Raw genomic sequence first — 10,906 nt, forward strand, 5'->3', positions numbered from 1 at the left:
AGGACTCAGGGGTTATCTCAAGGGGAGTCTCCGAGCTCTCCTCTCAGCCGAGCTCCCTGATAAAGCCAGAAAGCGCGGTCCCGCGAGGTTATCTCCACCTCGCAGACTACCACTGCCCTGCCCCAGGCTGCCACGGCACCTGGGAATGGGGACGGCCCCTTCTCCAGCACCTGCAACCTGGGGAGCAAGGATTGAGGCATTGAGGTGCAAGAGACCGAAGAACTTGGGAACTGGAAGATAGTCCCTGAATTGGGGAGCAGCTAGCTAGTTAGAGACCAAGGGTCTGCAGAGGTTGCCAGCTGCTCTACAGTTAAAGTTGATGATTTCGTTCTTCTCATTCATGGGATGCCTGCAATCACTGAACCCAATGATTGCTTCAGGCCACGCTTTCTGCATCAGGGCTCAGCCCCATAGCCACATCCATAAGATAGTCTCTCTGCAGCCCTCCCTTACCTGCACGGCATCTCCGCCGAGCCTGGACGTGGACATCTTCCCTCTGAGAATAGCGGCAAAAGAACTGCACCAAGCACAGGTTGGGTTTGTTTTTTCAAGAAAACTATCAGCAGAAAAACAAGTTTTATTTCCACCCCCCCCTCACAAAACATCACAAGTCACACATTTCCTGAATAAACACGGTCTCCTCCACAACGCAGCTGAGCCCCATGCAGGAGACCCACCCCAGGGACACTTTAAATACGGCCACCTTTGAAAACAACCCTCGTGGAAGAAGGTGGTTTCCATTATAAATACAGTGCAATAATTACGTACAGTTTCACAACGTTAAGACAGAAGGCAGCTGCACGGCCCGGATCGCAATCCTCAAAGGGTTTCAGAGGGGAAAGAGCACGCAAGGGGAAACTAGGAGGTGTTGGACGCTTTCACAACCGCCAGTGGTTCCTCAAAGCGTGTCGATACAGGGGGACCAGAGCGACACGCTCACAGCACTGGGCACTTCACACCTGCCTTGACCCCCGAACATCCCCGAATCGGTAAGACCTCCCTGAGCTCCGCTAAGAGCGATGATCCACCCAAATTGCAGTGGAAAAGCCTCTCCGAGGAAGGCAGGCCATGCCAGAGAATCATTCTGCAAACAGGATGACAGCGAACCAGGTCCCAACTCAAACCCTGCCGTGGCAGCAGGCATTAGCGAGGGCTGCTCTCCGCCCTCAGAGCACACCGGGTTTCTGCACAGAGGTGTGCTTCAAACATAAAAACTAGATGAGAACGCTTATTTCCCCCCCGCCCCTGCAGGCCAGCTTCCCTGCGCTGCTCTTTCCCCTGGCCCATTCAGTCTGGTTTTGCACCACTTTGGCTTTGTCCAAATGGGGGATTTGAAGGTGGGGGTTTAAATCACTTGAGCTGGCTCCGTCTCAATTGAACTCGGCCCACCGATGCCTGCTACAGCCGCGTGCCTCACCCAGAGCTTTGGAAGGGGCCGGGTGTACCCAAAGTGCTCCCATGCGGCACCGCTCAATCTCAGCTGGATCAAAGCCTCGCGAGCAGGGTAAGCTCGGGTGGCCGAGTCCTGGGAGCCCTGAACCTGTATTAGTGCATTCGTGTTGTTAGACACTTGCATCCCCTGCCTCCCTCGGCTGATGGTGGGTGCAGGCAGGGCCAGGGGCTCGGTGCCAGGAGCAGCTTCCCCCACTGCCTTGCAGAGGACAGGGTAGCACAGCGACGAGCGCAGACCTTGCTCTGAGCCAGGCAAAAGGGCAGCGCGGCCCACACCTGCACCGAAGGTGATGGGAGAGGAGGGGACCAGCGGCTGGGACCCCACCAAGAAGCACCTTCAGGACGCAGCCAGGCTGTGCCCACCTCCCAGGCTGCTTTTGCATTCGCTCACGGAGCAGAGTTAAGAGTTAATAACTCGGGGGTCCCCAGTGCACAAGGGGTCTCCATGCCTGGCTCAGGACAGAGGCCAGCGTCTGCTCAGAGCCCGGGGGGCTGGTACCTTCTGTGAGGTCTACTTCGGTCCCCCCGAGCCTTGCCCCGCCACCCTCGATCCTGCGGCACTGAGATGACTTCCCACCCAAGCCACGGAAACGAGCCGGATGTTGGAGTCGTGTCCCCGGCTTGTTTGTGGGGGACAGTGTGGGTCCCCCCAGGCCCTCCATCCCAACCAGGAAATCAGCAGGACCTGCCGCAAAAGCCTCTCCCCAAGCAGACACTGTACCTCTTAAAGGAAGCAGGGCGAGAGACCCTGCTCCCCGCCTGTCTCCGAGGGGCCCCGGCCCAGCCTGCCATGACGGGGGCCTCCGGGTTCACCGAGCCTGAGCCACAGTGACCCTAGGGCAGGGAAGGGAAATCCAGCCTTCCCATGGGAGCAACAGACCTGCTACTAGCTCCAGGGTCCCCTGGCAGCAGTCTGCAATGCAGCCGGCAGCATGGGCACCAGGACAAAGCAGCTGCCGGGAGCCCAGCATGCCCAGAACGAGGTGGTTTGGGCACAGCTGGAGCCAGGAGCCATGTGTCCTGTCCTGCCTCTGGCTGCTGCCCAGAAGCCCTGACGCAGCCCTGACTCCTTGCGAGCTTGGGCGATGCATCAGATCAAGTCACCGGCAAAGTCCCTGGAGGCCGCAGCCCTTCCAGGAGGGCCCGAGCTGGCTGACGGTGCCACGGCCAAAGCCTGAGATGGTGGCAGTCACCAGCCAGGTGACTCCCTGGTTGGGCTCAGACCCAGACCACGGGGCAGGAGCAGCGGCCAGACCCCCAGGGAGCTGCGAGACCCCCTGGTGCAAAGCTGCCGGTCCCTCCCAGCTGCTCCAGCTCCCACCAGCGACTGCAGGGTCCCGAGGACTTTACCAAGCCACCAGCCGTGCCCACAACCCCCACCACAGACCTGAGCAGGATTAAGCAGCGGTGCTCACCCCCACCTCCCAGTGCCGCAAGGCCGTGCAGCGCTCCACAGCCCCCCAGTGCTTTCAAAACTCTGCCGTGAGAGCCCTGGTCTCCTGCAGGCTTCCAGTCCAGTCCCAGTCTCCCCAGTTGGGGGAGAAGACAGAGGCATTGGGGAGGATGGACACGGTCCAGGTCCCGCAGTGCAGGGCTGGGGAGCATCTCTTTGGTCCTTCATTGCACCATTAGCTACACGTGGTCTGTGCTGCCCTCGGCACAGGCCGAGCACAGGGGGTGAGGAAACACCCCCGAGACCAAGGACGGAGGCTGGGGCGGGAGGGGGATGTACCATGCCCCACCCGAGGTCTCAGTGCCCCTGGCTGGAGGCAGACACTTCAAGGCAAAGCCCCGGGCGCCGGGGAGGTCGTTAGCACCACACCGAGGAGGGATGAGGCCCCAGCTCAGTTCTGCAGCAGCTCGCCCAAGTCGTAGGTGTCGAAGAGGTCGCTGACCCCCTCGCCCTCCTCCAGCCCCCACAGGTAGTCCTCCGGGTCCAGGGGTGGCGAGAAGCTGACGAAGGGGACCGAGTCCAGGTAGGAGGCGGAGGGCAGCTGGTCCTCCGTCTGCTGCAGCAAGGGCTGCGGGGAGTCCAGCAGCCCGTCCCCCACCTCCAGCAGGGAGCCGGGCAGGGCCACCGTCAGGGACGCCGCTGGAGAGAGAGCGGAGAGCTTGGCGTAAGGAGCTGGCAGGTAGCCCAGCGCGCGTGGTCCTGCCCCCTGCCACGATGTACATGGCCCCTCCAGGCTGCAAAGCCGTGGCCCTGCACCTCCCCATTCCCTGGCTGTGTTACTCAGAGGGCCCTGGCAAGGCCCCCCACATGCCCAGCTAGTCCTGCCCACGTTCCTCCCAATAGCCCACACCCATCTCTGCTGATGCCCCATGCCAGGCCAGATACAGCCCCCTCCACGCCAACCTGCACCCCTCTGCTCTCCAGCCCTACCACCCTATGTCCCGGCCGAGGCAGGCGCGGGGGCCCGGAGCTGTACAGGAAGCAAAGCCTGCACGGCGCCACGTGGCGGTGGGCCAGCAGCTGGGAACAGGGGGTGCCGAGAGGACAGACGGCAGCTAAAGGCTGTGGTTAGATAGAGGAAGCAAAGGCAAAGCACTGGGGAAGATAGAGCCCAAGAGCAGGCAAGCAAAGGCCTCACCTTTGGCTGGAGAGGGCTCGGTGCTACTGCGGCTGTCCTGGAGGGAGGGCTCGAGGAACCGGCTCTCGCTGGCGGGACTGTCCTTGGCCACCTCCTCGGGGCACAGGTACACCTCGATGGGGCCGCTGGTGCTCCGCAGGTGCAGCTGCACGTTCTCCTGCGGAGGGAGAGGGAGGGACGTCAGGCTGGCCCAGGGGATCACCCACCCCTGCCCAAGACCGGCAGGGCAGGGAGCAAGCCGGGCACGGCAGAGGGAGAGCCCACGGGAGCTCGAGCCCCAGCCCAGCTGCGCCTTCCCTGTCCGGAGCAGCACGGCTGCGGGGAGCAGAGTCCAGACCAACTCGTCCGGCCTTGTGGGTCCAGCCCGCGAGCTGTCTGCCCCTGATCCGGGAGGCGCTGCTCTCCGAGGGGGCCCTGGCACCACGCTTCCTGCCCCATGTTAAAACCCTGGGCAAGGTCTGCTTGCTGGAGAAGAGCCTCTTTGGGAAGCAGGCGCCCAGCATCCTCGAGGCACAGCCGAGCCGTCATGGCCATGCGGCGATGACTGAAGCGCGTGCCCCCAGCTGGAGGATTTCCAGATGCAGAGACATGGCCTTGGACCGAAGACATTGGGCTGGCACTCAGGAGAGCCACTGTCCATGCCCAGCTCTGCTGCTAAGGTCCCTACAGGACCAGTCGCTGAGTTGCCCCAGCATCATCCTCCTTCCTTTGTCCGACCAGGTTGGGCAAGGCAGGGACTCCCCGCGGGGATGTACAGCTCCTAGCACCACGGTGCACCGGTAACAGCAAGAGGAGGAGCAGCCTTTCCTCCACGCACCTCGTGGCAGTCCGGCACCTCCAGCCTCGTCTCCGGAGGGGCCTTGACCACGATCACCGTCTGTTCCTGGAAGTTGCTCATGGCGTGGATGTCCTGGTAGGTGATGTATGCCAGCGTGGGGGAGCGGAGTTAAAGGAAACAGCGGCCTCGGACTGGCATCAGAGCCTCAACCCCCCGTATCCCCCACCCCCCAGCTGCAGCCCTACCAAAGCCTGCTGCACCCCAGTGCCCGGGGAACAGGTGTGCACCAGAGGGGCGGCATGCCTGGACAGGACCCAGAAGACTTGGCCGCTAGAGGCAAAGCTTTCTTGGCTGCAGAGCCCGAGCTCTGGAGCTCCTTGGCAGAGGAGAGGAGACGAACCCCAGCCAAACCGAGCAGGCTCCCTTCCCAGCTTGCTTTCAAACAGCATGGGTCAAGCTTAGCTCTGCCTGGCATCTGGCTTCCTCGCCCCTGAAGCAGGAGTTCAGCCCATCCTGGGGAAGAAGCTTGTCCCTCGAGACCACTCCATCCTCCCCCTAGATCCTCCTTCGGGCCCCGCACCCCTGGAGGCTTGTCCTCGGCTTGCTCCCTCCATGGAGATGTCTCTGTGCCCTTCCCCATAACCCCAGGCCTGCAGGGAAGGATATCTCTGGTTAGTCCCATCCTCGGTCAGGTGCTTCAGCTGGAGGGTGCAGTCCTGGATGAGCCCATCCAAGGTCCTCTCGGACTTGGAGAGATCCACCAGCTCCTGGCGCATTGCCTGCTGCTTCGCCGCCATAGAGGTGTCCTCGAAAAGCCCCGTGCCCCTGGAGAGGGCAAGCAGAGCTAATTGTGAGAGCCCGTGGTGGGAGCAAGACTGGGCTCTCCCCAGTGCCAGACTGGGGCAGGACAAGCTGTGCCTCGGAGAGAGGCAGCTCCTAGCACACCATGAAGCATCAGCACAGACCCAGGTGTGCTAGTGACCGGCAGATGAGACTCCTTCCATCAGCCAGCGCAATGGCAACCAGCACTCGCGGGGAAGGAACAAGGCTTCCCCAGAGGATAATTATGGGAGAAGCATCTCCTAAGCTCAGGGAGCTGGTGGCTCATTTACACCCGGGGACCCGGCGTGAAGGGTCAGGTTTAGCAGGGCCTGCCCTGTCCCCACAGGGTTAGAAACCAGGCGTGCAGAGATCACGTTGGAACCTAGCTCCTGACCCTGTGAGCCCCAGGAAAGCCCAAGGAGGGTCACGCCTGACCCAGACAGGAGCCAAACGACCCCCTTTGGACCTCCTGACCCTCCCCAGCAGAGCCCTGAGCCCAGCAAGCCCAGGGTGCCTGGCTCCACACTCCCTGCCCGGGCACCACTTACATCCACTGGATGTTGTTCTTAGATTTCTTGCGGATGAGCTGGATGCCCTCCAGCACATTGGTGATGTCGTAGATGCGGCGCTTCTGCACCTCCAGCACCTCGGCCGCGCGGTTCAGGTCCAGCACGCCGTCGCCTGACTCGCTGAGCAGGCGGATGAACTTCTTGGTCAGGAGCCCCAGAGAGGTGTCGTACCGTGTCTTCTCCCCGGGGGACTTGGGGGCTGTCATGGGAAGAGAGGAGACACTTCAGGTGGTCTGGCCAAGAAGGAGAAGGCCTCTTGGGGGTGGAGAGTTCATCCAGAGTGGTGCCCAGCCATGTCTGACACCAGCTGATGAGGTGTAAAGGGCACCCCCTTCTCCACCAGCATGGTGCAGACAGGTGGGAGTTGGAGACCCTCTTTGGTGCCTGGTCTGCATCAGATGCTCAGGAACCAGACTGCGCTGTCCCTGAGCCCAGAAGGTCCCAGGTTTAAAGCTCTCCAACAAGGTGGGTCACACCCTCTCCTACACCCAGGATGTAGATGCCCAAGGGATGCTCATTAGCTTCACCACCACCCAGGGATGCTGGGATGGCATCCGATTGCAGCAAGACCCAAGACCAGGCACAACGCAGTTCTCCCTGCAGAGACCAGTGGGCCAACAAGCCTCTCCAGCAGCTCCGGGAACCAGAGCCGCAGGTCTCTCGTCCTGGATCTGCCTCCACATCACTGCCTCCCTGCGCCACTTACTCTTGGGGCTGGCGATCTGGGTGACCGTGTGGTCCTTGCCCTTGGGTGTCCGGAACTCGGGGATGCCCGGCTGGCCGGTCCCTTCCAGATCAAGCTTCCTCTTGGCCTGGGGAGAAAAGGCGGAGAGGGGTCAGACATCCAGTGCCACGCAGGAGACCCCAAAGCTGACCATGACCGCCTTGGGCAGGGGACACGGCCAACCTTGCTTTGCCCCCGGTGCACAAAACAGACCCTTACCTCCATGCACAATCAAGGAGTCCAGGCTGCATTAGCTCTGCACGGGCCCCCTCAAGCCAGGCCAGCAAAGCCCTGTGGCACAATGGCACTGCATTGGCCCCGCTGCACCCCTGCCACCCCCAAGGCCCCCTGTGCCTGCTGTGGCTGGAGGTCCAGCTGCAGCTTCTCCAGAGCAGGCCGAAGGCAGCCTCCAGCGGCAGCTGTGCCGGAGCCTCTGGAACATCTGTTTCTCACCACAGCCTGGCGCCTGCGGCACCCACACCCGTGCTGGCCACTGCCAGAAGGAGCCAGGCAAGCCCCAACTCCACCCCCACCCCGGACAGGAGCCCAGGGCGGAGGCCAGCACGTGGAAAGCTTGCCCAGTGGCTGATGCAGGGACGCGGCCTCAGGGCTGCCCAGCTGGCAGCATTCCCTGCACTGGGCGCGCTATCGGAGACAGCCAGCTGCAGGAAGGAGCTTGCGAGAGCCACGTCCGGTTACGCCAGCCGGTTCTGGGAACTAGCTGCCGCTTGGCCCCTCGCAGGGGGCGCAGAGGCTGGGCAGGGGGTCCGTCAGCACGGTCCTGGCCTACCGAGGGGCTGCGCAGGGGTCATGGGCATTGCCCTGTGCAAGGAGGGGGCAGGAGTCCTGCAGGGCTACCCATCCCAAGCACTTCCCACTGCAGACAGGCACAAGCGCCTGGGGAAGAGATGCAAGGCAGCTGCCACATGGCTTCCTGAGCAGCTTGGGGACAGGCCCTGGCGCTGCCTATCACTCCATCAAGTGCTTCCCCTTCCGGGCAAAGCCGGGGGCCAAGCAGGATCAAAGTCACCGGCAGCCTCGGGGTCACCCCGGGCTCCCAGATGCCCATGGCCTTCCTGTGCCTCTAAAGCCCCTCGCTGCTGCTGGAGACAGGGCACCGGGCAAGACTGACCCACCCTAGTGCAGCCAGCTGTGCTGCCCTCCTGCTCCAGGAAGCCTGTGGGCCCCTACTCCTTGCCCCGATGGACTCAAAGCTGTCTCCTGCATCCGTGAGCTTTACCCATGGGCACTCCCGGCACCCGGAGGGTTAAAGCGAAGCACATGCATTGGCACCTGCCAGAGATATAATACCGCAGGCACAGCTGCTGGGCCCTGCCTCCTCAATTGGGGGCGGAAACAGGGGGGAATCTCCCCTCCCCGCTGCCCCCGGGGCATCTGTTGGTAGCAGGGCTCGGGCCAGCGACAGGTGTCTGGGGGCAGCCACACACAGACGACGCGGGGCCAAGCCACCAGCTGCCCCCCAGCCACTGCAGGAAGCAGCAAAGGTGATGGGGGGCCAGCTTGGCTTTGCAACAGCACTGGGGCAGGTAGCTAGGACGAGCCCGCTGTAGAGCTGCCCTGCACAGCATCATGGGTTTCCAGGCCAAGAGGCAGGGGATTGGGGGACACAGGCCCCGATCCTCACTCCAAGCTCGCAGGTGACAAGCACCAGATGCCCAGATACATCCAATGTCAAGGTCCCCGGGGAGCAGCAGCTCCTCTTCCCCGGGGGCAGGGAAGGGAGGTGAACAGCATGGGATGCCCCCCCTGCCGAGAGAATTGGGATCCGCCTGCCCAGCGGGGTGGAGATGACATGCACGGCCCCCCCATACACATATGCTACGTGTGCACGGGGCCACGCCAAGCTTACGGGAACAGAGGGACACTTGAGAGGCCCCAAGGGCGCAGGGATGGCGGGAATGCCGGGGCCGCTCCATCGCAGCTGCCGGCCTGGGCCAGCACAGCTGGAGCTGCCGTCCAGCCTCTCCCTGCCCCGCGGGGCAGGATTAGCCGCATGACAGCTGGCCAGCTGAGCCCGCGCTAACAGCCGCACGGCGCTCGGGCGCGGGGGGAGCAGGAGGAGGCTGGGATGGATCCAGAGGAGAAGGCAGAAGGGAATGCAACACCCCGAGGGTTTAACCAACCAAACCCGGCTGGGGAAAGCCCTGTCCAGCAGGTCACAGGGTCTGCCCCTGGCTGTGTTGCAGTAGGCAGAGGAGAAGGAGGCTCCCCATTTTCCGCTGAGAAAGCACAATGCTCCCGGCACCTGAGGAGCATCACAGCAGCCAGGGCCCTCGGGTCTGGTTTGCAGGCGCACGGTAGAGAAGGGACCGGCTCCAGGAGGAAAAACCCTGTTGCAAGCACCTGAGAGGTGCGGGGGAGCCCTGCCAAGCTTCAGCCCTGCCCTTGCCCCAGGGGCCAAGCTGGGTGACGCCCGTGACGGGAGCACCCGCTCCTCCAGCCACGCAGAGCCCGGCCCAGGGCAGCCCCAGCACGTCCGCCCTGGGACGCTGGCAGGGTGCCACTCAAGCAGCGCTGGGCTGAGGCCTCCAGGCCGGTCCGGGCCCCGTCCCATCCTTGGAGCCCTGCCAGCACCCCACGCCTCCCGGGTGTGGGAACGCAGGAGGGGGTTATCAGAGCCCCAGAGCCAGGAGCTGCGCCGGGCACACCCTTTGCACACATGCAGGGAGGACACAGTCACCGAGCAGGGTGAGTCAGGGAACATGAGCAAAGCTCTTCCCACAGCCCTCTACGCCCTGGCTCTCCCCAGCCAGAGAACAGCTTAGGCAAGCATTTGGCGGGGCTGGGTCAGATAGGGACCATCGTGCCTCGAGCAGGGGACAGAGGGCAGCACACTTGAAGCTGGGGAGAACTTGGGTACAACACTTAGGCCAACTCCCGTGGGTGCGATCCCTTGCCTTCGAGACGGAGCAGAGGAAACCCTGCAAAAAAGTATGGAGATCCCAGCATCCTTCAGCCGGGGAGATCATGCCTAAAGCCTTCCCGGGGGAGGCTCTGTGGCAAGCCCGAGGACACCGACATACACGACACACAGGGCTGGGCACAGAAGCGACCCGCTCTCTGGGCACGGCTGCACGCGCCAGCCAAGCCAAGCAGCTCTGCTCCAAGCCTGCAACCTGAAACAAGCACTGAGCTCGGTGTCGCGGAGAAGGTGGACACGGAAAGCAGGGGGCTGGGAAGCCTCTCGTCATCGCGGTACCCGAGCAAGCACTTCGCAAGCATCCTGCTAACGAGGGACAGGAAGGCCGAGGGGTAGGACCACAAGACCTGCCAGAACAAGCCCCGGGAGTCCTGTATCGCGAGCCATGTTTGCAAGCTGTCCACATGGCTCCCCTGGACGCGCAAATCAGGAGACCACCCAGGGCAACACTTAGGGTAACGAAGCCGTGTGCCTGGCCTGCCCTGCCTCCTTGCCACGAGGAGAAATGCCATCGGTGCAGGCTCCTACCCCTTGTCCCAATACCCACCGCTGCCAAGTGCCCTTTGTACAAGGAGAAAATGCTGACCAGCTCCCAGTTTCCAATCAAACCGATTCTCCTATGGACTCTGACCCTCCAGCCTCCCAAAGCAGGGCAGTCGAGGGCAAACTGCTGGGTTCCAGGAGCCACAGAGAAGAGGCCAGGCAAGAGCTTCACTAGGAAGTGCAGGGAAATGACCCCGCAGTTCTTGACACAGATCATTTGCTGCTCCTGAGTGGATCAAGTAGTCTCATCATCACAGCCAGGCCTGGAAGAACATGTGAAATTGGGATGGGGGGGAAGGGGGGAGCCGCAAGACAAAACTGCAGAAAAATTGCAGACGTGTTTCTTAAATCCGTATGTACTGACCTCCTTAATCTCCATGCTGAGCAGAAACCCAGTGCATAAAGGTCCCTGTAGCTACTGCCCAACCTGATTGCAGGCAACAGAATAGCTCTTCCGTGGACAAAGCCCTCAGGTCTAGGGTTGTC

At 62.4% G+C, this 10,906-nt stretch overlaps 1 protein-coding gene across 2 annotated transcripts in view; it reads right to left on the reverse strand.

The window, feature by feature from the left end:
- Positions 1–544: 544 nt before the first annotated feature.
- The window catches only part of E2F2 (E2F transcription factor 2), a 14,272-nt gene continuing 3,910 nt past the window's right edge, over positions 545–10,906 (reverse strand). The window contains exons 1-7 of one of the 2 annotated variants that reach the window (XM_006031903.3): positions 7,156–7,441; positions 6,919–7,024; positions 6,192–6,411; positions 5,488–5,646; positions 4,861–4,975; positions 4,044–4,200; positions 545–3,544 (exon numbers count right to left, since the gene is read on the reverse strand). In XM_006031903.3, the coding sequence (XP_006031965.1) occupies positions 3,297–3,544; positions 4,044–4,200; positions 4,861–4,975; positions 5,488–5,646; positions 6,192–6,411; positions 6,919–7,024; positions 7,156–7,161 (1,011 nt within the window). In that variant the 5' untranslated portion in view covers positions 7,162–7,441 and the 3' untranslated portion in view covers positions 545–3,296. Of the gene's footprint in view, positions 3,545–4,043; positions 4,201–4,860; positions 4,976–5,487; positions 5,647–6,191; positions 6,412–6,918; positions 7,025–7,155; positions 7,442–10,906 lie in introns of those variants that run through there. The other variant, XM_006031902.3, reaches the window with a different exon arrangement.

The sequence above is a fragment of the Alligator sinensis genome, unplaced genomic scaffold, assembly GCF_000455745.1.
Source record: "Alligator sinensis unplaced genomic scaffold, ASM45574v1 scaffold1123_1, whole genome shotgun sequence".
NCBI lineage: Eukaryota > Metazoa > Chordata > Crocodylia > Alligatoridae > Alligator > Alligator sinensis.